Source organism: Stenella coeruleoalba (genome assembly GCF_951394435.1).
Source record: "Stenella coeruleoalba genome assembly, chromosome: 20".
NCBI classification, from domain to species: Eukaryota; Metazoa; Chordata; class Mammalia; order Artiodactyla; family Delphinidae; genus Stenella; species Stenella coeruleoalba.
The window spans coordinates 56,108,289-56,133,988 of NC_137166.1; the positions used below are offsets into that span (position 1 = coordinate 56,108,289).

Here is a 25,700-nt window from a genome sequence, read left to right on the forward strand (position 1 = left end):
CACTCACCATTCAGCTCCATCTGTACCCGAAGACACAGTTCTGCCTGGTCCATCTTGGCGAAGATGTCGTGAGTCACCTCCCAAGCGAGGCGTCCAGGGAAGGACTCGATTAGGAGGTGAACCACCTCCGCCCACCGGGCTGTCTTCAGCTGGTCCCAGCTGATCTGGAGAGAGCCAGGCCTGGGGCTCTCTTCCACTAAAAGCTGCTTGAACCTCTGGAGATTCTCCTTGCTTAAATAGACCATGTACAGCATGACTCCGTCTTTGAAAGGGAAGGCGGAGGAGGAAGAGGACGGGAAGAAAGAAGGCGAGTGAGCGGAGGAAGGAGGGGGGGAAGGAGATGAGGAAGAGCGGGGGGAAGAGTCAGAATCCCAGCTCATGTCACTCATCTTTACCCGAGGCCGAGAGCCTCAGCGCCAGCGATAAAGAGGACCGGTTGGAAGAGAGAAGAGACGCGACCTGGGGAGACATGAAGTTATAGGAACGTGAGACCACCACCCCAGGGGACAGATTTATGTAATCCATACCTGATGGAGCATACCATGTGCTGGATATCCTCTTCCCCTCCCTTCCTCCAAGACTCTCTGGCCTGCGGAAAGACCTGGGAGCCCCTCCACTATTGGGGCTCAGTGTTTAGACTCAAAACCACGTTGTAGTTTTTAATTCTCTATGCCACTTATTAGCAAGGTGACTTTGGGGAAATTGCAGAGCCTCTTTGCGCCTCTTTTCTCATCTCTGATCCCGGGATCTTATCCTATGTGCTCTTGGGGTTGTGAGGATTCTCAGAGAGATACACCCACAAGTACATTTAAGCCAGTGCCTGGTTCATCACAGCTAACAGTGACTCAGGGCTTCCTTCTATACCATGATTATTCTAAAGGCTCAATGCGAATTTATAAAACACCTGAAATCGAAGGTTTATTCCCTTCTCTGCATCTTCTTGCTTCTTCTCCACCATATGTCTTTCTTTTGTCTTCCTCCATCGTGTTTTATGTGCGTAAAAAGTGGAATGTGGAGGAGAAAAGAATGAAGTCACTAGGGGGAGTGGGGCTTTCGCCTTGGTCTACCTACTACTCGTATCCTATTGCTTCTCTGAGTTATCTTTTTTATATATCATCATCTGTTAATTCTCATCTCCATCACCCAAGAACTTCCTGGATACTTAAGTCATCATGTATTGGGCACTGACTCAAAGTTTTATCTCCTTCAATTCACTGCAGTGAATTTGGAGAATTGCAAGCTCCCCGTGGATGACGACCACCTCTGAAGTAGCCACGCTACTTAACCTTCACCTCCACTCTTGATTCTGTTATTCTGATATTTGAGCAAAAAGAAAAAGTCTACCTTAAGAGAAAAGACAGGTCTTAAATAAACAACCTAACTTTGTAGACAACCTAACCTCAAAGAACTGGAAAAAGAACGAACTTAGCCCAACTGGGCCTGGTGAACTCAAGTATCTGGTGTAGTAACTGTAAGAAAGTGATGTGGAAAAATAGGAGGTAGAAGAGAGGAAAACAGCACCACCACTCACTGCTGAAGGGCATGAGGCTTCCTGTCTCCTTCCTGTCACAAACATCTCCCAAGGCAGAAAGAAAAAGCACTGGGTCTGCCCCACTTTCCACCCTAATAGGCTCTGGGGTTCTGGGCAACGTGCATCCTCCCTTCCCATTGGCTGGGGCTGGGCGTTATCATTCTTCATGGCACAGATTTGAAAGCATTTAGCATCCTCGGTCAGAGGAATTGGGCTACAAGGCTTATTCTCACAGGTGCTTCCAGTTTGTGAAGGATCTGCTCTCCTACCTCTTAGATTCAGAAGAACAAACAACTTTAGAGAATTAGAGGATTGGAGTGTTCCCCAAACTCACAGAGGGCTAACACTGCTGTCAGCCCAAAGGTGCTGCATCCAATGGAAAACATCTAGAGCAATTAATTGGATGATCTCGTTCACATGAGCATCTCCTATTTGGAATGTAATCCTACTAAGCAAAAGGAGGGTTTCAGTATCACCAGGACCCAATGTGGGTCCCAAAGCAATAGACCCTATCGAAGGAGACTCAGAGACAGAGCAGGTAGGAAAATCACACACACACACCCCAGACATATATATAAACACATATATTGGTAGTAGGTTTCCATGGGGTCTTTTGGGTCTTCTGAAATGTAATCAAGTTATCTGTACATATAGTTTTACCTGTTCCTTTCCAATTCTTATGCCTTTCTCTAATTGCTGATTTAAATTTAAAATTAGTTACAATTGTCAACTGCCTGTATCCCCAGAGCCTATTAAGGTGGAAGGTGGGGCAGACCAAGTGCATTTTCCTTCTGCTTTGGGATGATGTTTGTGACAGGGGTGAGTTAAATTAGTTAAAATTGCTAATTTAATTGGCTAATACCTCCAACATGATGTTAATTAGTAGTAGCCATGAGATCATCTGTCTTGTTCCTGACTTCAGTGGAAAAGCCTCCGTGTTTATGATGGAATGGCTTCATAGGTGGTTTTCCTGGCATTGGGAGAAGAAGTGGTCCCTAGATGTGGTTGCCTCCGTGATTTTCAGGGCTCATAGACTCTCTTTTAAAATTGTATTGAAGTATAGTTGATGTACAATGCTGTGTTAATTTCCACTGTATGGCAAAGTGATTCAGTTATACATATATATACATTCTTTTTCAGATTCTTTTCCATGATGGTTTATCCCAGGAAATTGAATATAGTTCCCTGTGCTATACAGTAGGACCTTGTTGTTTATCCATTCAATATATAATAGTCTGCATCTGCTAACCCCAAACGCCCAGTCCTTCCCTCCCCCACCTCACCTCCCCCTTGGCAACCACTAGTCTGTTCTCTGTATCTGAGTCCTCACCGCACTCTTGATTCCTTTCATCTTTCATTGTTCTACAAGATCCCTCAGATGGTAGGAGAGGTATTCACATCCGTGGCCTTTGGCTGAAGTGGAAGATTCCATTTACAACGGATGGGTTTTTAACTAGAAACCCATCTCTGCCTCTCCTCTCCCAGGTGGGGATGATTGACACCTAAAAGAGAAGGACTCAGCAATTACCTGTAGCAGCTGAGTTTTGACCTATGCGGGGATAGGCTGCAATGGAGGGGGCGGGACGCCCAGAGACAGATCTGATAGGAGCTGAAGGGACCCGAGGGCCAATCACAGGCTGGGGAGGGCGTGGAGTTGCCTTCATCTTTGAGGTTCCCTGCAAAGGGCATCTGGAGACTTGTATGAGATTGGAGGTCTGATGGGTAAGTGATGTCTCCTTTCTCTGGGGCTTCAAACTTTCCTGTCCTTTGGTTTTTGTTTTCTTTTTTAAAAGAACAGCTTTATTGTGATTGATTTAAAGTAGTGGGGTGGGTAGAAACAACCAGCTTTTTTGAGGTATAATTAATAATATGAAAAAAACACTGCTCGTATATAACACATGTAACTTGATGAGTTTGGACACAGGCATACACCACAATCAGGGAATAGACATAGCCAGCACCTCCAAAAGTTTCTTTGTGGGTTTCCCTGGAGGCGCAGTGGTTGAGGGTCCGCCTGCCGATGCAGGGGACGCGGGTTCGTGCCCCGGTCTGGGAAGATCCCACACGCCGCGGAGCGACTCGGCCCGTGAGCTATGGCCGCTGAGCCTGTGCGTCCGGAGCCTGGGCTCCGCAACGGGAGAGGCCGCAGTGGTGAGAGGCCCGCGTACCACAAAAACAAAAAACAAAAGTTTCTTTGTGTCCTGTGTGTGTGTGTGTGTGTGTGTGTGTGTGTGTGTGTAGTAGGAACATTTAACATGACACCTATTCTCTGAAAATTTTCAGGGTACAGTTCAGTATTGATGACTGTGGGTACTTCGATGTAGGGCAGGTCCCCAGAACTGATTCATCTTGCATAACTGAAACTTAAACCGTGGGTGAAACATACAATAGAATCTTTTTTTTTTTTTTTAACTTTAATGAGAACAGGGTTAAGCACATTTATTTATTTATTTGGGCTGCTCTGGTCTTCGTTGCAGCATGTGGGATCTTTTTTTTGTTTAGTTGTGGCATGTAGGATCTAGTTCCCTGACCAGGGATGGAACCTGGGCCCCCTGCATGGGGAGCGCAGAGTGTTCCCCACTGGATCACCAGGGAAGTCCGTATACAGTCTTAGTCAGCCTTAAAATAGAAGGAAATCCCCGCCATTTGTGACAGCATGGAGGACGCTGGAGAACATTTTCCTAGGTGAAGTAAGCCAGTTCCAGTAGGAAAATACTGCAGGATTCCGGTCTGTGAGGTACAGAAAACACTCCGACTTTTAGAAGCAGAGACTAGCAAGGTGGTTACCAGGAGCTTGGGGCCGGGGAGCGGAAGGTGGGGAGTTGCTGCTGGCGTTTTCTTAATCAGCAGGAATCTGTTGCACCTCTGTCCTCTCGTAAGTGAAAGCGGGATCAGGCTGCTCGCCGCGCAAAAGCCAATAAAGAGGCAAGGTTGGTGGAAAGGAAAGTCTGCTTTATCTTGGATGCCAGCAACTGCGGGGCGGGAATGAGGACTCCTGTCCGAAGGCCAACTCCTCCCTCCTTGACAATCAAGGGGCAAGAGCTTTTAGAGATGGAGGGAGGGGCTACATGCAGAAACAACACAGTCACCTCTGACAGTCATCTTGAAATTGGTCATCCGTGGTCTGATCAGCTTCACTGATTGTTTTAAGTACAGTTAGTCTTCAGGTCCAGGGTCATTTTGTTTCCATTTCTTTGAGGCCAGTTCTCAGAATTGTGGCAGTTTATGTCATGGCTACAGTCTGGTCATCATCTAGTTAACTTCTTCCTCCTGGTGGGCGTTTCAGTATCTACAAGACAGCTCACAGGATATGGCTCAGAATATTACTTTATAGCCCTTAAGGAGGAACTAAAGTCCTTGACTATGCTTAAAGACTAAATGATTATGCAGTTTTGTTGGAGTGTTTTCCTTTGTTTCTGCACTTTTTTACTTCTCTGATTAGACTTATTCTTTGACTAAAGTTTTCCCACAGACAAAAGGCAGGCTGAGGACATGGGGGGCAAGGACCATAGGGTTCTGCTCTGTTTCACTCTCCTTTGAAGGTTCCCACTTTCTAGACCCAGGAGATTTGATAGGTCTTTGAGAAGCTTCAGCTGAATCTCTCCCTTCCTGTATTTTCTCCCTGCAGCGTTTCTGCACCTGTTTTCACTGACCACTGCCCTGTAACCCTCTTTCCACCCTCCTGGCCTCAATCTGATGCACCTTCAAGTCTCTTATAATTCCCTTTCCTAGGCTTGCTTGTTCTACACGATATAATCTCGTGGACCCTGTGGGATCCCGTCCTACACTCAACACACATGATATTAATTACAGCTGATCTTCCCTATTCATGGATTCCATGCTTTTGAATTTACCCGATCACTAAAGTTTATTTGTAACTCCCCAAATCAGTGCTTGTGGTGCTTTCCAAAGTCATTCTTAGGACGCACAGAAAGGTTGAAGAAATATTTTTTAAAAATTGAAGTATTGTTGACTTACAGCGTTGTGTTAATTTCTGCTGCACAGCAAAGTGATTCAGTTACACCTATACTTTCTTTTTCATATTCTTTTCCATGATGGTTTATCACAGGATATTGAATATAGTTCCTTGTGCTACACAGTAGGACCTTGTTGTTTATTCATTCTATATAGAATAATAATTTCCATCAGCTAATCTCGAACTCCCAATCCAACCCTCCCCCTGCTTGTTCACTTCGTTACTGAGATGTGTGTTTAAATCTCCAATTATTCTTTTCTGTTTTTCGCTTTATATATTTTGAAGCTATACTATTTGGTACATAAAATTTTAGACTTGCTGTATCTTCCTGCTGGACTGATTCTGTTATGAAGTGTGCTGTATTCAGTAACAATTTTGCCTTAAAATCTATTTTGGTAATGATACAGCTGTACCCATGTTTTTCGTGTTGGGGTGTGCACACTGCATTTTCCCCATTAATTTATGTTAAACGTTTTATGCTCTTGTACTTGAAGTGTACCTTTTATTTTTTATCTAATTTGACAAAGTCTTCTTTAGTGTTTAGCCCCCTTATGCTTATATAATTGCTGACACATTTGGAATTTAGTATATTTTCTTGTTTTCTATTGTTCCTTTTCTACCATTTTTTTTTTTTGCGGTACACGGACCTCTCACTGTTGTGGCCTCTCCCGTTGCGGAGCACAGGCTCTGGACGCGCAGGCTCAGCGGCCATGGCTCACGGGCCCAGCCGCTCCACGGCATGTGGGATCTTCCCGGACCGGGGCACGAACCCGCGTCCCTTGCATCGGCAGGCGGACTCTCAACCACTGTGCCACCAGGGAAGCCCTCTACCATTTTTTGAATAAATGAAATACTTTGTAATATCATTTTTCTTTAACTTAGTTACACTCTTTTATTCTTAGAGTGGTTGCCCCAGAGAGTTCAATATTCATCTTTCACCGGTAGTTGACCTGAGATTACATCCGGACTTTACAGTCAATGCAAGAACCTTGAAACAGTTGTTTCATTTACTTTCTTTCATCCTTTGTGTTATTGTTTTCATATTTTACTACGTATGTTACAAAGTCCAGAAGATGTTGTTGTTGTCCAGGGGTAATATTCATTCACATTGATTCACACACCAGCTACTTCTGTGCCTTTTCTTTCCTTCTGTGCTGCTATACTTTCATCTGAAAAAGTTTTTAGACGGTTTTTAGTGGTATGTATGTCTGCTGGCGATAAATTCTGTTTTTAAAAGTTTAAAAATTTACGGCTTTATCGAGCTAAGATGGACAAATAAACATTGTTCAAGTTGTACAAAATGATTTTTAAAGCTATTCAACATTATTTAACACACATACGCATCGTGAAATAATCACTACAATCAAGTTAATGAACACATCCATCACCTCACATAGTTGACTTTGTGTGTGATGAGAACACTTAAGACTTACTCTCTTTGCAAATTCCAAGAATACAGTAGAGTATTATTAACCATAGCCATGAAGGTGTGCATTACATCCCTAGATATTACTCATTGTGTAATGGAAATGTGTACCCTTTGACTAACATCTCCCATTTCTCCCACCTCCCGGTGGCCCCTGGCTACTCAGCATTTGATTGGAAATCTCTTTATTTTCCCCTCATTTTTAAAGGATATTTTCACTGGACATAGACTCTAAGTGTCAGGGTATTTTATTCTTTACAGCACTGTGAAGATGTCATTTCATTTTCACTTTTTTAAACATCTTTATTGGAGTATAATTGCTTTACAATGGTGTGTTAGTTTCTGCTTTATAACAAAGTGAATCAGTTATACATATACATATGTTCCCATATCTCTTCTCTCTTGCGTCTCCCTCCCTCCCACCCTCCCTATCCCACCCCTCTAGGTGATCACAAAGCACCGAGTTGATCTCCCTGTGCTATGCGGCTGCTTCCCACTAGCTATCTATTTTACATTTGGTAGTGTATATATGTCCATGCCTCTCTCTCACTTTGTCACAGCTTACCCTTCCCCCTCCCCATATCCTCAAGTCCATTCTCTAGTAGGTCTGCGTCTTTATTCCCGTATTTGCCCCTAGATTCTTCATGACCATTTCTTTTTTTTTCTTAGATTTTAAAAAATAGAATTAGTAAACAAAACTGTGTGTGACTGGTTGTTTAGATAATGAAATGAGGGTAACAGTTCATGGTATATGGGAAGTGCTTAGTATTGTTGATGTAAATAATAAACAATCTGTAATAAGATTAGAAGACTTTTTTTTGGAGCCAAACTGAACATTATAGCCTGGGAAACAGCCTCTCAGTAGCTGTGAGGGGACTCTCCAAAGAGGTAAAGGAGGGGCCAGGATATATGATTTTTTTTTTTTGGTTGGGAAATGCATGCAGTCAATCATACATCTTTGTAGAAGCTGACTGTCAATCACAAAGAACAGGTCTCTCAAGTTGATTTTAGTGTTTATCTATGGAAAGAGGCAAGAGTCTGGGGTCATTGAAATTCTTCCTTAGACGTGCATTTCACTATGTAGGAGCCTGAAGATGAAAGCACAGGAAGCGTCATCCTGTTTTTCCCATCCTGAATTCCCTTCAGGGCACTGATGGTGGGAGACTGCCGGGGGGTGAGACTTGACCCTTCCTGTAACTGGATGGTGAACCACACTTCATGGTTAAAGCAGATGGACAATGTATGTGTGACAGGCCCGAAGGCAGGCTGTTCTAGCTAGCATCAAGTTCAAGCCAAATCATGTATCATCCAGGAGGACCTCCCCATGCCTCACGACGTGAACATTTCTTCCAGCAGTATCGTTTTTCCTTCTCCTTAGAGCTGAGGTCCTCATGTCTGTCCAGTGCTTTTCTAGGCACTGGTGGTACAGCCTAGGACAGGCAAGGTCTGTGTTCAGAGCGACTTGACATTCACGTGGGAGAGAGAGAGAGAGAAATAAGCCACACAAACACAGAGCGGGAGGTGCTGTGAGGAGAAAACAGGACACGTGGCTAGATTAGACAGTCTTGAAGGAGGTGGAAGTCATGGTTCATGGTCTTGGCTGTCTGTCTTCTACAGGTGCTATTCATTTTGTGGCTGTCAGTGTTCTTTTTTTTTTTTTTTTTGCGGTACGCGGGCCTCTCACTGTTGTGGCCTCTCCCGTTGCGGAGCACAGGCTCCGGACGCGCAGGCTCAGCGGCCATGGCTCACGGGCCCGGCTGCTCCGCGGCATGTGGGATCCTCCCGGACCGGGGCACGAACCCGTGTCCCCTGCATCGGCAGGCGGACTCTCAACCACTGCGCCACCACGGAAGCCCTGTGGAAACCTTGAGTGTTGGGCCAGATGACTTCTTCTCCTAGCGTCTTTGTAGATGATGGCTCCAGTGATAAGCTACTGTCTCACCTGATAGGCTGGGGTCGGTGTCAGCTGGAGGATTTCAAACTTTGCTTCTGGTCCCCACAGCTGCTGCCTGAACGTCCAGTAGATCTCCTGGGCAAACTTGAAAGCCATCAGGCCCACTCACCTGCTCGGTCTGTTGAAGGAACACTTATCCGTAAGGCAGATATGGGACGGGACCCTCCACATCTTTCAGCGCATGAAGCTGACTTCGCTATACGAGCAAATGAGAGCAAATGAATGGTGAGTGGGTCTGTGCGGGGGATAGCTTCCTGGTGCTCGTGGGAGCAGGAAGGTTGCTGCTGGATTTCTACGGGGTCCTTCCAAGTTGCTGGTCTCCCCCTAAGAAAGACTCTCCCTGCCGGGAATGAAAGTTTAAAAGTACGAAGGCTGTGAGAGCTTGGAGCTCTAGCCTCAGAGGGGATGGTGATCAAAAGCAAGAAGAGGGAATTGAAACATGCATACCTGGTTTTGTTCCAAGGCTGCTTTCAAAAATGCAAATTTGTGCCAATGCAGTGGTTGCACTAGGGGATGATTTGCTCACCACAGGAATTTCATGTTTGCTTATGCATGATTTTTTCCAAAGAGGTAAATGCAAAAGAAAAAACCTACAACGAGGGCTTCCCTGGTGGCGCAGTGGTTGAGAGTCCGCCTGCTGATGCAGAGGACGTGGGTTCGTGCCCCGGTCCGGGAAGATCCCACATGCCGCGGAGCGGCTGGGCCCGTGAGCCATGGCTGCTAAGCCTGCGCGTCCGGAGCCTGTGCTCCGCAACGGGAGAGGCCACAGCAGTGAGAGGCCCGCGTACCGCAAAAACAAGCAAAAAACCCACAACGAGACTGTACCCGGCTGTAGTATTCATTTATCTATTGTAATATTGTAGCATTGCAGTATTTATTGTACCAGTCATGTGTTTCATAGTTAGTTAGCAAGTATAAAACTGCACTACCATCTTAATTGTTTGTCTTTTTAAAATGTATCACGGATCCCATTTTCCATCTGGATTTTGCTTGTGACTTTACCTACTGCAGAGTTTGAGGAATGCATGTGTCACTTTCTGGCAGACCTGGCTGCCTCTGAGACCTGTAGAAATTAATAACTTTTGCTGGTGCCTGTTACAAGGCAGGCACTAATCTTAATGCTTTCTGTGCATTGGTACTGACTTTTCACACTCTCATAAGAAGGGGGTTCTGTTATTCCTGTTTTACAGACAAGGAAACTGAGGCACAAAGCTCAAGTAAATTGCCCAAGGTCATAGAGGTGGGATGTGAACCCAGGCAGTGGGTCTCCACATCCTCTGTGCTTGACCATGTACTGCTTCTCTTGCCGTAGAATGAGAGCATGAGTTCAAGGAGTGGGATGGGAGTTGGCAACACGAAGTCTTCCCCATCAGAGCTTTGGGCATTGGAGGTTCTGAGTCACAGAAATTCAGGCTTCGAGCATCTTCTGGGCAGGACGAGGGGATGGGGACTCAATTTCCCTGCATCTTCAGTTCCGTCTTCCTCTCCTCCCCTCTCCCCATCATAAATCCCTTACATAGGGTTGTCTGGAATAGGCAGGTGTTGAGCAGAGAGCCTGGGAATGGGATCTAGAATCCTTAAATCCCATTTGGCTATCCCGGAGAGAGACACTGGCACAGAGGAGAATGACATTAAAGGAAGAACTTCCCTCCTGGCCACTGGTCCTAACTGGCAATGTCATGTCCTGCTGGAGGCTGCATCACAGGAGCCCCTTTTCCCCAGTCCTTACCTGGTTCCCACCTGGCCTTCTAAAGGGGTGGGGCTTGCAGAAGATACCTCCTAAGCAGGAGGAAGCCCTAGACCACACCCATCCCACAGCAATGTGGGAGATGACGTAAAGGAACGGTGGACAGGTCAGGATCACTGATATCCCCATCAGCTCCGTCTTCTAGGAAACATGGCACCGTGAGAGTTTCTGTGCTTGAATAGAGCTGTGGCAGAGGGATTTGTGACTGAGTCTGTGAATGCACATGTTTATAGGCACAAGTGTGCCGTCTTTTAGGGACTATGGGTTTAAGAGTTCAGGTTTTAACAACGGAGCTGGATTCAAAGGCTGGTTCCACGTCACCAACTGTAACCCTGGACAGATTATGTACCACGGGGCCCCGTTCTCTCTTATTGAAAACAGCTGCACCTAACTGAGTTTCTAGGGTGAAAACTTACAAGGCATTGGGTGCAGTGTAGGTTCTCAATCATTTGTTCATCTTTGGGACAGTTTTTCTCTTAACAGTATCACTTCCCTGGTGGTTTCCAGATCCTACATCATCACTGAGGATGACGCCAGACAGGCAGTATCAGAAGTGGGAGGGTCTTCAGCACCTCACTGTACACACCCTCCACCCCACCAGGACTAGTTCATCAGATCTGGGAGAAGGGGTGAACCTTTAGTTCAACAGGCTTCCATAGATGGCCAAACGGAAGTGAGAGCTGGGTTGTTTTTTTTATTAAGAAATTAGATTTAAATTCCAGGCTCTTCATTTGGAACAGCCCAGCTCTTCTTTTTGTACTTTCTGATTTTTTTTTAAATTTTAATTTTATTGGAGTATAGTTTAGTTGATTTACAGTGTTTCAAGTGTACAGCAAAGCGATTCAGTTATACATATATTCATTCTTTTTTAGATACTTTTCCCACATAGGTTATCATAGAATACTGAGTAGATTTTCCTGTGCTATACAGTAGGTCCTTGTTGGTTATCTATCTTGTGTGTATATCAATCCAAAACTCCTCAATTTATCCCTCCTCCCTGGTGTTCCCTCTCTTGGTAACCGTAAGTTTGTTTTTGATAACTGTCAGTCTGTTTCTGTTGTGTGGATAAGTTCATGTGTACCATTTTTAAAAACATTAGATTCCACATACGAGTGATATATGATACTTGTCTTTCTCCGTCTGACTTGCTTTACTTAGTATGGTCATCTCTAGTTGCATCCCTGTTGCTGCAGATGGTATTATTTCATTGTTTTCTGTGGCTGAGTGATACTCCATTGTTCATATATGTACCACATCTTCTTTATTCCTCTGTTGATGGACACTTAGGTTGCTTCCACGACCTGGCTATTGTAAATAGTGCTGCAGTGACCATTGGGGTGCATGTGTCTTTTTGGATTATGGTTTTCTCCAGATAATATGCCCAGGAGTGGGATTGCTGGGTCACATGGTGCATGGGGAGCCATGGAAGGGGTCCTTTTAGTTTTGGAGGAGAGGACTTTGTGAGTGGCTATGTGAAACACGTCAGGGGGCTGGGGCTAGACCATTCCTCGGTGCTTTTCTTCCGTGGCATTTTATTTCCACAACATTAGAGTGGCTTCTGTGTGCTGGCATTGCTGTGCGCACTTGGGGTACATCAGTGAACAAACACAGGTTGGCTACCGGTCTCCTCCTCCAGGGTGGGGAGACGGGTAATGGACGTGATGAATAAGTACATTATAGGGTGTGCTAGGAGGTGACAGATGCGGTGGAGAGTGGAGGGCAGGGCGGGTGGGGTCTGCCTAAGGTGTGTGCTTCAGGAATCAGGTGCGGTGTTGATCGGGACCATCAGGCACTACGGAGGCGCTAAGATTCGAGCAGAGACTCGGAAGGGAGGGAATGAGTCAAGTGGATATTGGGGTCGGGGGGAGAGCATTCCAGACAGGAGGCTGGCTGCATCCAAGGCCCCCAGGCAGGGATGGGCTTTTAATGTGTGCTGTGGTCTTTGCAAAGTAGCATGTTTCCAAAGTAGTTGGGTTGATGAGGCTTGAAGATAACGATTTTCAGTCTCTTCAATTCCAAGTCTGTCAGAGAAATGGTTGGTTCTACTAAGACCATCCATCATTATTAACTTTTTTTTTTTTTTTTTTGCGGTACGCGGGCCTCTCACCATTGTGGCTTCTCCCGTTGCGGAGCACAGGCTCTGGACGCGCAGGCTCAGCAGCCACGGCTCACGGGCCCAGCCGCTCCGCGGCATGTGGGATCCTCCCGGACCGGGGCACGAACCCGTGTCCCCTGCATCGGCAGGTGGACTCTCAACCACTGCGCCGCCAGGGAAGCCCTATCTTGAGTGTTTTAAGGAACCTCCATACTGTTCTCCATAGTGGCTGCACAAATTTACATTCCCACCAACAGTGTAGGAGGGTTCCCTTTTCTCCACACCCTCTCCAGCATTTATTATTTATAGATTTTATAGATTTTTTGATGATGGCCATTCTGGCTGGTGTGAGGTGATAACTCGTTATAGTTTTGATTTGCATTGCTCTGATAATTAACAGTGTTGAGTATCCTTTCATGTGCCTTTTGGCCATCTCTTTTGCCTCCCTTCTGTTTCAGCTCACAGAAGAAGATACAGAGAGAAGATGAGGATGAAAATATTGGTCCTGTGGGACAGCACCCCTTGGCCTGATGACCATATATATCTCCACAACACGGTGGAGCACAGGAACGCAGAGAGCTGAGGAGACGACTGCATCCGAGCCGGCCTGGAGCCCAGCCACCGACAGTAGCATTGGAGGACCTGGCGGGTGTTGGGAGGACCACCCTGGCCATGAAGGTCATGCTACACTGGGCAGAGGGCATACTCTTTCAGCACCAGTTCTCCTGTGTCTTCTATATCAGCTGCCACAAGGTGGGAGAGACTGTGAACACCACCGTCTGGCCTGCTGGCCTGCTCTCCTGGGACTGGCCTGACTCTCAGCTCCCCATTGAAGAGTTCAGGAGTCATCCCGAGAGGCTCCTGTTTGCCACTGATGGCTTTGAAGAAATGACTGTGTCTTCCAACTTGTACGAAAGCCCGCCCTGTACAGACTGGTACCAGCAGCTCCCAGTGGCCAGAATCCTACTCCACTTGTTGAAGAAGGAGTTGGTTCCCACAGCTACCTTACTGATAACGACCAGAGACTGTGGTAATCCAGATCTTAAAAATTTGTTAGTGAATCCATGAAGCTTGGGGAGAGAATCGGTTGTCGTCTCGGGGTTCACAGAGGGAGACCGGGAGGAGTATTTCATCAAGTTCTTTGGTGACCTAGACAAAGCTAATAAAATCTTGAATTGGTTAAGAAAAATGGAAACTCTTTTTGATTCCTGCTCTGCCCCCCTGGTGTGCTGGACTGTGTGTTCCAGCCTGAAGTGGCAGACGGCAAGTAATCCTTTCTGGCTGGCCACACAGACCACCACCAGCATCTACGCCTATTTTTTCTGCAGCGTCTTTGCCACAGCAGAGGTGAGCTTGTCAGATCAGAGCTTGCCGGAACAGTGGAGAGCCTTGTGCTGTCTGGCTGCAGAGGGGATGTGGTTCTCAAACTTCACATTTGCAAAAGAGGTCATGGAACAAGGGCATCTGGAAGCCTCTTTTATTGATTCTCTCTTGAGGTTGAATATTCTTCGAAAGGTCAGTGACTGTGAAGAGTGCATTTCTTTCACTCACCGAGGTTTCCAGGCATTTTGGGGGGCCATGTTTTATGTGCTCTGGGGAACAAGAGGATCCCTTGGTGGTCCCTCAAAGCATCAAGAGATGAGGGTGTTCCTGAATGACGCCTTTGCTAACACAAACTTCTGCTGGCGTCAGATGGCTCTTTTGTCCTTTGGTCTTTTAAATACAGACCTAGCAAGAGAGCTAGAAGATACTTTACACTGTGAAATGTCTCCCAGGGTAATGGACGAATTATTAGACTGGGCAGAAGGGTTGGAGAAGCGTGATGCTGTCTCAGTCCACTTCGGATTCCTACAGTTCTTCCAGTGCTTATGTGAGACTCAGGACGAAAATTTTATAAGGCAGATTTTGAATCACCTCCTTGAAGCTGATCTCGACATTCATGGGTATCAGCGCCTCCAGATTTCTTCCTTTTGCCTAAAGCACGGTCAGAAGTTACGTAAGCTGAGGCTCTCTGTCAGCGGTCCCATCCTTGAGACGAAATTAACTTCTGCCTTGGAAACTCTGGAGTGAGTAATGGAAAACCGTCCCTTCCCTAAGTTTCTGTCATCTTCACAGGCTCTGCCCAAGTTCTTCCGTGAAAAACTGGGGGTCTGTGGTTGTGTTATCAACGGTTATGATTGACCAGATATTCTAGATGAGCTCCAGTCTGTGAGAACGTTTTCCTTTAGGTGTCATGGAGGATTCCCTGGGTACTCCACTCATCTCCTTAGAGGTAGATTTTATATCTCAGGCACTGCGTGTTGAAGGTGTGTGTGCCAGGCATTGTACTATAACACCTACTTGTGTCAAAATAATGCCCATAACTCAATGGAGGGGGATCTCTTATTGTTATTCAGAGATGAGAAAACGGCAGAATAAAAGCACAATTTTCTTAGTCAATGTGACTATTAAGTAGCCCAGCTCCCTTTCAGAGCTCCAGACCTTAAATAAAATGCTGTATGCCTCTCCTTTGAGCATACAGTGGAGCCAGGGTGGGACCGGTGGTGTCAACAAAATCCTAAAGCTTGTTCTGATGAGTTTGTCCCTTTGTCCTCCTGGAAGAAGAAACTTAAAAATACTTGAGCCACTTTTGGTTCTTCTCCTACGACCTTATCCCATCACTGACACTTCTGGCTTCTGAGCTGGAAGGTAAGGAAACCTGACTGTTCTGTTACTTATTTCAGGTCCCGGGAATGTTTTCTAAATTCTTATCTTGAGACAGGAGCTGCTGTTCATGTCTCAGATCCTTTCCTGTTTAACCCTCAAATCTATAAGAAGCCCCAGTCCAATTTGGATTGAACAAGTTAAGATTTTGAATAGATGAATTTCTTTGTGTTCACCCACATTGGAGTATTAGTAAGATGCTTGGTTTGGGAGTCTGGGGTAATTAATGTCCAATACATATAGACTATCATTTGTCCTATTTGGAATCCGTAAAAGTTAAGTAGGGGACTTGATTCAGGTAGCATTCACTGTTGGGTCATGTAAGTGCCCTTTACTCTAAGTGATTTTCTAAGGATCATCCCACTTATTATGAGCATTAATGCCCAGACGTCAGTCCTCACTTTATGCGTGATCACCCGAAGACTTAAGGAAGTTTAAGACCTTCCCTAAAGTTCCTAACAGATCTTCTGATGTTGGGTTACGTCCTACTTTTCTACAGCACAGCTTCTTACTGCTTTTTCTCCTCAGCGGTTTTAAACTCTGTATATCAGTATTAACTGGGGTGTTAAACACATGAAAGTACAGGCGTGTATACACAACACACACGCACACACATACAAGTACACTTGAGGTTGGAAACAACTACTTTAACCAGTTACAATTCTGGACTATGGAATAGAACTTTATATATCCTCCAGGTGCTTTCAGAATATATTCTTCGTTTTACTTCCCTCATCTCATCTGAGATAAAAAAATTTAATTTGACTGTATTGCTCTTTTATTGTTAACATTGAGAGCCTACTGCATAAGCGAAATTCTAAATAATTAGAATTCTAATAATTCTAAGATCTAAATATTTGCATGAATCTTCTTTAATCATCACAAAATCCTATGAGAGTTAATTTTTTTTTTTTTTTTTTGTGGTACGCGGGCCTCTCACTGTTGTGGCCTCTCCTATTGCAGAGCACAGGCTCCGGACGCGCAGGCTCAGCGGCCATGGCTCACGGGCTCAGCCGCTCCGCGGCATGTGGGATCTTCCCAGACCGGGGCACGAACCCGTGTCCCCTGCATCGGCAGGCAGACTCTCAACCACTGCGCCACCAGGGAAACCTGAGAGTTAATTTTACTAGGCACATTTTGGAGATAGAAAGGTGGAGCACAGAGATTAGATACTAAGAGGCAGAGCTCTGAATCTGTCTTAAGTCTATTTAACTTTAAGTCTGAACGCTTAGGGATTATACCTGTGGTCCGCCTCACTTACGTGGTTGCTTTCCTCCAAAAACAATTGTTAAGGATTGTAGGAATAAAACACCTGGTGTTGTGCAAACTCTGCTTTTTTGGTTACACATTTTCATATTCAGAACTGCAGTGAGTCTCTTTTGTTAAGGTCTTTTCTTGCCTCCTGTAGATCATATTCTGGGTGTTGGTTGAGTTTTATTTACTCTCATCAGCCTTCTCTCTCTCCCTCACAAAGGACAGGGGCTGCCGATTTCAGGAAACATCAGTGGGAGGACATTTGCTCTGTGTTTTGCAATGGGAACATGAGAGAGCTGGACCTGAGTAACAGCAAGCGTAATACTTCATCTATGAAGGAACTGTTATAAGCTGAGAAGTCCAAGGTGCAAACTCCAAAAACTGACGTAAGTGTGAGACTCTCGTGGTTTGAAGAATGCAATAGGAGAATAACCCACTTTTTTTTTTCCCTTTTTGATGACAGCCGTGAGTTATCTATTGGCCAGAAAGTAAGCTAGGTACGCGGGAGAATAAAATAAAGGGACTTACATTCATGAAGCCACTAATTAGGCAAAGTAGATTGAAATTTAAGAAAAGGGCCATCTGCGGCGGCTGTAGGTGGCAAGTGGGTCAGAAGGGATTCGACCATTCTAGAGCACGTTGTTTTAGAGCCATTCGCAACTCCTTGTCATGAATGTGGCGTTAGAATTCAGTTAGTAGATGACATTCCCTTGTAAAGGGCATCCTTCATTTCTGCTTGTATTTGAAGCTGAACCTTAAATAGTTTAGGTATCACAGCGGCAACTCAGATGGGGGGTTCTGGCATCACCTCTGCAGAAAGTTGTACAGTGTGATTTTCTGAGAGGAAGTACCCACAAAACATAGAAGATGGAATATTTAGGGTACCACCGTGAAACTAAAAATGATGACTCAAAAAAATAATTCATCTCATGTTTTTAACTGAAAAAGGGCAATCTCTCTTGCACGAGAGATACATGTAGACAAACTACTTTTTCCTTAAGACCTTTAAGGTGGACTTGTTTTTGAGCCAAATACGAAGGAATAGAAAATGTCTAGGGCATGGTAGGGGCAGAGTGTTTGAGAAGAGCTAAAGGTATGTGGAGTCCATGAGACGTGCTCTGTGTCTTAAGGAAAGGTGAGTCATTTGTGGTACAGCATTTATTCATTCAATAGGTATTTATTGAGCATCTGGTATCTGTTCTGAGGTTATAGCAGTGAACAGAACAGGTCATTCTTGCCTTCATGGAGCCTACACTGGGTTGGAGAAACAAACTTAAATAATCAGGATGGTATATGAGATGGTGACATCTCCCAAAAAAGAAGGAAATCAGTTCAGCAACTCAGAAAGGGTGTGAAAGAGGGAAGCTTTGCACTTTTAGATAGGGGAGGCCCCCTCTGCCTTCCCTATCTACCTGAAAGATATTTGAGTAAAGATCTGTACATTGGATATGAAGCATGATTTGGGATTGAAACTTAGTGGTCCTGTAGCATGCTGCAAGTAGAAACGACAGATTCTCAAATCTGGCCCGAAGATAGGGAAGAATTAGCAGGTGGAGTTCGACCTTGAGGGAGAAGCCAGGGAAGAAATTAACTGATAAAGGACACAGCAAGTAGTACTTAGAGTGGAATTTGAGATGGAATTTGGTTAGATGTTCTGGAGTCTAGGACAACTAACTCTATCCTACTCTTCCTCCACCTTTCTCAAGGTCATGCCTCAAGGTCTAAAAATCAGATGCAGGCACTGATTCAACGATTTAAGAGCAGAAGAGTTGACGATGTTTTTCCTCACACTTCTGTGTGTTGAGTGAACCAGATCAAATACACGGGTGGCAGGCTTAAACAGCCTTTGATGTCCTTTTCCTTTCTCTCTCCCCCTCTCCCCCTCTCCCCCTCTCCCCCTCTCCCCCTCTCCCCCTCTCCCCCTCTCCCCCACTCCCCCACTCCCCCACTCCCCCTCTCCCCCTCTCCCCCTCTCCCCCTCTCCCCCTCTCCCCCTCTCCCCCTCTCCCCCTCTCCCCCTCTCCCCCTCTCCCCCTCTCCCCCTCTCCCCCTCTCTCCCTCTCTCCCTCTCCTCCCCTCCCCCTCCCTTCTTTCTTCCTTCCTTCCTTCCTTCTTTCCTTTCTTCTATTTTCATTCTATAACTTAGTTCTCAAGATAAGGAGAAACAAGTTCAAGAAAAAAACGAGAGAGTTGTTCTCACCAGTCCTCTCTGGGTTGGTGTGGGATGGGTGGTCACCTCCCTAGAAGAGTGTCGGTAGTCCCAGGACATCTTACATTAGATCTGGGGAGGAGTGGGGAGAAGATGGATTCCTGACTTCATACATCCAGCTGAGCTTAGTGATCATATTTGAGATTGCCTTTTCAACATTTTAGTACCATGACTCAAATCAATGTTTGGACTCCTCTTATGTTTTTTTGTTTTAAAAAATTAATTAAATTTATTTTTGGCCGCTTTGGGTCTTCGTTGCTGCATGTGGGCTTTCTCTAGTTGTGGCGAGCAGGGGCTATTCTTTGTTGTGGTGTGTGGGCTTCTCATTGCGGTGACTTCTCTTGTTGCAGAGCACGGGCTCTAGAGCGCAGGCTCAGTAGTTGTGGTGCACAGGCTTAGTTGCTCCGCAGCATGTGGGATCTTCCTGGACCAGAGCTCAAACCCGTGTCCCCTGCATTGGCAGGTGGATTCTTAACCACTGCGCCACCAGGGAAGTCCCTCCTCTTATGTCTTGTACATCATCCTTGAGGTTGTGTACGTGTGTGTTAGAAAGGAAAGATGAGGAAGCAGGCTTCTCTCCCCAAACTTTCTCACTGCCTCTCTTCCTCAGGTGCAAGTCGGTGTCTCCTGTGAAGATTCTGAAGGAGCTTGTCATCGTGCTTCATGGTAACCACAAGCTGACCCACCTGGATCTGAGCTCTAACAACCTAGGAATTACTGTGTCCAAGATGATTTTTAGAACTTTGAGGCACTCAGCCTGCAACCTCAAGTATCTGTGGTAAGTCTTTGCTCTTCCAGATCTGTCCCCAAGATCACGCGTAGGTTTGATGATTCATTGGGAGGACAGGAGTCAACACTGCAGGAAAAGAATACAGAGAAAGACTAGCAAAGGGGGACAAAAATGCATCGGTGTAGAGCAGTTGTTCTCAAATTTTAACGTATATCAGAATCACTCAAGGGCGCATGTTAAAACACAGGTTCCTGGAATCCACCCCCAGGACCCAGCAGGTCTATTGAGGGGCCTGATAACTAGCATTTCTAATAGACTCTGAGGTGATGCCGGACTGTGGACCACACTTTGAGTAGCACTGACTTGAAAGGGCGTAGCCGTCTTGTCTTTGAAGGGATGAGACACGGGGAGAAATCAGCTCTTGTTCATGGAGCAAGGGGGTCTCTAAACAAAGACCACTCTTCCCAGGAGTAACTGGGGCCTCTTTGATAGGTTGGAATCGTGTGGCCTCACCCCTAGGGTTTGTCATCAGCTCTTTGTGGAACTCAGCAAGAACTCAAGTCTGAAATTCCTCAGCCTGGGGGACAATGATCTCTCTCACGTTGAGCTGAAAAGACTGCAGGGGCCCATTGGGATGTCCAAGTGCTCCCTGAAGCAGCTGTCGTAAGTCCTCCTGCTTTTTCAAAAATACTTTCTTTGCGAGTTTGAGTGGCAGTGTGGGGTTGGCAGTTGGGACTGTGTTTCGGGAGCCTTGGGGATCCCCCTGTTGGTCCCGCATCCCGCTGACACGGTTCTTGTCATCTTCATCCTTCTCACCGTTCTCCTTAGGGCTCCATCTCAGCCAGCTTTGCCTTCACCTTGGTCTTGGGCACCTTGACCATCAGCTTCTCTTGTACAACCTCCTTAGGCTTCTGCCAGCCTCCTCCAAACACAGTGGTTTTCAGCGAGGGCCAGTTTTGTCCCCACTGGGCACATTAGGCAGTGTCTGGACACACGCTTGTCTTTCAGCTTTGGGAAAGGGAGGACGCTCCTGGCACCTAGTGGGTAATCTCGTGCTCCTGGCACTGACCAGGTGTGATCAGTATCCTACGATGTACTGGAGGGCCCCCTGCAGTCAAGAATGATCTGCCCTAAAGGTCAGTAGGAATGAGAATGAGAAATCTTACCTTTACCCACATTATTCTCCTCCATGAAAATTATGTTCCTTATCTAGTTTAACTTTTCCATGATTTTGGGTCCCAGATGTATGGCCCAAGGGACTGAGAGTTTGAGAAGGAGATAGGAAACCGGGCATAGCTGGGGCTCACCTTGCATCTTCACCTCCCACAGCCTGGAGAAATGCAGCCTGTTGGCGGCCCACTGTCAGGACCTGGCCTTGCTTCTCATCAGCACCCAGGGAATGACTCGACTGTGCCTGGGAATTAATCAGCTCCAGGATGATGATGTGAGGCTGCTGGGTGCTTCCCTGCCTCACCCCGAGTGTGTCTGAGAGAGACTGGTGTAAGTTCCTCCTCATTCGGTGTCTGGAAATGACCCTCCGTGGGGTTAGGCGTTGAAGAAGACAGTGGCTCCTTCATTCGGGATCCAGTTATGTCGTTGAAAACTAACGTTCATGGAGCACTTACTCAATGTGCTAGTCATTGCTCTAAACACAGATTCTGAGTAGCACCCCCAAATCTGTTGAATCAGTCTCTGGAGATGGTGACAAGAAATTCAGTTTTAACAGGGACTTCAGGAAATTTTTAAAAGATACTTATTTATTTATTTGGCTGTGCCAGGTCTTAGTTGCGGCATGTGGGATCTTCACTGCAGCATGCGGGATCTTTAGTTGTGGCATGTGGGATCTTTTTTTTTCTTTTAATTAATTTTTATTGGGGTATAGCTGCTTTACAGCGTTGTGTTAGCTTCTACTGCACAGCAAAATGAATCGGTCGTGCATATACATATATCCCCTCCACTTCGGACACTACAGTGCATTAAGTAGGGTTCCCTGTGCTATACAGTGTGTTCCCATCAGTTGTCTATTCTATACATAGTATCAATAGTGTATAGGCGTCAATCCCAATCTCCCAATTCCTCCCACCCCACCCCTTTCCCCCTTCATATCCATACATTTGTTTTTTACATCTGTCTCTATATTTCTGCTTGGCAATTAAGGTCATCTATACCATTTTTCTACATTCTACATATATGCGTTAATATACGATATTTTTCTCTTTCTGACTTACTTCACTCTGTATGACAGTCTCTAGGTCCATCCACCTCACTACAAATAACTCAACTTTGTTTCTTTTAATGGCTGAGTAATATTCCATTGTATATATGTGCCACATCTTCTTTATCCATTCATCTGATGATGGACACTTAGGTTGTTTCCATCTCCAGGCTATTGTAAATAGAGCTGCAATGAACATTTTGGTACATGACTCTTTTTGAATTACGGTTTCTCAGGGTATATGCCCAGCAGTGGGATTGCTGGGTCGTATGGCAGTTCTATTTTTAGATTTGTAAGGAACCTCCATACTGTTCTCCATAGTGGCTGTATCAATTTACATTCGTACCAACAGTGCAATAGGGTTCCCTTTTCTATGCAACCTCTCCAGCATTTATTGTTTGTAGATTTTTTGATGATGGCCATTCTGACTGGTGTGAGATGATATCTCATTGTAGTTTTTTTGTTTTTTTTTCTTTTTTTGCGGTTGGCGGGCCTCTCACTGTTGTGGCCTCTCCCGTTGCGGAGCACAGGCTCCGGACGCGTAGGCTCAGCGGCCACGGCTCACGAGCCTAGCCGCTCCGCGGCATGTGGGATCTTCCCGGATCGGGGCACGAACCCGTGTGCCTTGCATCGGCAGGCAAACTCTCAAACACCGCACCACCAGGGAAGCCCTCATTGTAGTTTTGATTTGCATTTCTCTAATGATTAATGATGTTGAGCATCCTTTCATGTGTTTGTTGGCAGTCTGTATATCTTCTTTGGAGAAATGTCTGTTTAGGTCTTCTGCCCATTTTTGAATTGGGTTGTTTGTTTTTTTGATATTGAGCTGCATGAGCTGCTTGTAAATTTTGGAGATTAATCCTTTGTCAGTTGCTTCATTTGCAAATATTTTCTCCCATTCTGAGGGTTGTCTTTTGGTCTTGTTTATGGTTTCCTTTGCTGTGCAAAAGCTTTGAAGTTTCATAAGGTCCCATTTGTTTATTTTTGTTTTTATTTCCATGTCTCTAGGAGGTGGGTCAAAAAGGATCTTGCTGTGATTTATGTCATAGAATGTTCTGCCTATGTTTTCCTCTAAGAGTTTGATAGTTTCTGGCCTTACATTTAGGTCTTTAATCCATTTTGAGCTTATTTTTGTGTATGGTGTTAGGGAGTGATCTAACCTCATACTTTTACATGTACCTATCCAGTTTTCCTAGCACCACTTACTGAAGAGGCTGTCCTTTCTCCACTGTATATTCCTGCCTCCTTTATCAAAGTTAGGGTGACCATATGTGCATGGGTTTATCTCTGGGCTTTCTATCCTGTTCCATTGATCTATCTGTTTTTGTGCCAGTACCATACTGTCTTGATTACTGTAGCTTTGTAGTATAGTCTGAAGCCAGGGAGCCTGATTCCTCCAGCTCCGTTTTTCGTTCTCAAGATTACTTTGGCTATTCGGGGTCTTTTGTGTTTCCATACAAATTGTGAAATTTTTTGTCCTAGTTCTGTGAAAAATGCCAGTGGTAGTTTGATAGGGATTGCATTGAATCGGTAGATTGCTTTGGGTAGTAGAGTCATTTTCAAAATGTTGATTCTTCCAATCCAAGAACATGATATATCTCTCCATCTATTTGTATCATCTTTAATTTCTTTCATCAGTGTCTTATACTTTTCTGGATACAGGTCTTTTGTCTCCTTAGGTAGGTTTAATCCTAGATATTTTATTCTTTTTGTTGCAGTAGTAAATGGGAGTGTTTTCTTAATTTCACTTTCAGATTCTTCATCATTAGTGTATAGGAATGGCAGAGATTTCTGTGCATTAATTTTGTATCCTGCTACTTTACCAGATTCATTGATTAGCTCTAGTAGTTTTCTGGTAGCATCTTTAGGATTCTCTATGTAGAGTATCATGTCATCTGCAAACAGTGGCAGCTTTATTTCTTCTTTTCCGATTTGGATTCCTTTTCTTTTCTTTTCTTCTCTGATTGCTGTGGCTAAAACTTCCAAAACTATGTGGAATAACAGTGGTGAGAGTGGGCAACCTTGTCTTATTCCTGATCTTAGTGGAAATGCTTTCAGTTTTTCACCATTGAGGACGATGTTGGCTGTGGATTTGTCATATATGGCCTTTATTATGTTGAGGAAAGTTCCCTCTGCCTACTTTCTGCAGGGTTTTTATCATAAATGGGTGTTGAATTTTGTCGAAAGCTTTCTCTGCATCTATTGAGATGATCATGTGGTTTTTCTCCTTCAATTTGTTAATATGGTTTATCACATTGATTGATTTGCGTATATTGAAGAATCCTTGCATTCCTGGAATAAACCCCCCTTGATCATGGTGTATGATCCTTTTAATGTGCTGTTGGATTCTGTTTGCTAGTATTTTGTTGAGGATTTTTGCATCTATGTTCATCAGTGATATTGGCCTGTAGTTTTCTTTCTTTGTGACATCCTTATCTGGTTTTGGTATCAAGGTGATGGTGGCCTTGTAGAATGAGTTTGGGAGTGTTCCTCCCTCTGCTATATTTTGGAAGAGTTTGAGAAGGATAGTTGTTAGCTCTTCTCTAAATGTTTGATAGAATTCGCCTGTGAAGCCATCTGGTTCTGGGCTTTTGTTTGTTGGAAGATTTTTAATCACAGTTTCAGTTTCAGTGCTTGTGATTGGTCTGTTCATGTTTTCTATTTCTTCCTGATTCAGTCTTGGCACGTTGTGCATTTCTAAGAATTTGTCCATTTCTTCCGGGTTGTCCATTTTATTGGCATAGAGTTGCTTGTAGTAGTCTCTCATGATCTTTTGTATTTCTGCAGTGTCAGTTGTTACTTCTCCTTTTTCATTTCTAATTCTATTGATTTGAGTCTTCTCCCTTTTCTCTTGATGAGTCTGGCTAATGGTTTATCAATTTTGTTTATCTTCTCAAAGAACCAGCTTTTAGTTTTATTGATCTTTGCTATCGTTTCCTTCATTTCTTTTTCATTTATTTCTGATCTGATTTTTATGATTTCTTTCCTTCTGCTAACTTTGGGGTTTTTTTGTTCTTCTTTCTCTAATTGCTTTAGGTGCAAGGTTAGGTTGTTTATTTGAGATGTTTCTTGTTTCTTGAGGTACACTTGTATAGCTATAAACTTCCCTCTTAGAACTGCTTTTGCTGCATCCCATAGGTTTGGGGTCGTCGTGTCTCCATTGTCATTTGTTTCTAGGTATTTTTTGATTTCCTCTTTGATTGCTTCAGTGATCACTTCGTTATTTAGTAGCATATTGTTTAGCCTCCATGTGTTTGTAATTTTTACAGATCTTTTCCTGTACTTGATATCTAGTCTCATATTGTTGTGGTCAGAAAAGATACTTAATAGAATTTCAATTTTCTTAAATTTACCAAGGCTTGATTTGTGACCCAAGATATGATCTATCCTGGAGAATGTTCCATGAGCACTTGAGAAAAATGTGTATTCTGTTGTTTTTGGATGGAATGTCCTATAAATATCAATTAAGTCCATCTTGTTTAATGTATCATTTAAAGCTTGTGTTTCCTTATTTATTTTCATTTTGGATGATCTGTCCATTGGTGAAAGTGGGGTGTTAAAGTCCCCTACTATGAATGTGTTACTGTCGATTTCCCCTTTTATGGCTGTTAGTATTTGCCTTATGTATTGAGGTGCTCCTATGTTGGGTGCATAAATATTTACAATTGTTATATCTTCTTCTTGAATCGATCCCTTGATCATTATGTAGTGTCCTTCTTTGTCTCTTCTACTAGTCTTTATTTTAAAGTCTATTTTGTCTGATATGAGAATTGCTACTCCAGCTTTCTTTTGGTTTCCATTTGCATGGAATATCTTTTTCCATCCCCTTACTTTTCAGTCTGTATGTGTCTCTAGGTCTG

The 25,700-nt window shown here is 44.6% G+C and overlaps 1 protein-coding gene across 1 annotated transcript; it reads left to right on the forward strand.

Annotated features, from left to right (window-relative positions):
* Nucleotides 1-252: 252 nt before the first annotated feature.
* NLRP13 (NLR family pyrin domain containing 13) lies at nt 253-21,690 on the forward strand (the record flags this gene model as incomplete). Its single annotated transcript, XM_079906684.1, is given in 8 exon segments — nt 253-307; nt 13,188-13,291; nt 13,294-13,781; nt 13,812-14,795; nt 16,907-17,029; nt 19,506-19,673; nt 20,118-20,288; nt 20,955-21,690. Coding segments are annotated over 8 exon segments (2,253 nt in total). The 3' UTR covers nt 21,115-21,690.
* Between the last annotated feature and the right edge of the window lie 4,010 nt (nt 21,691-25,700).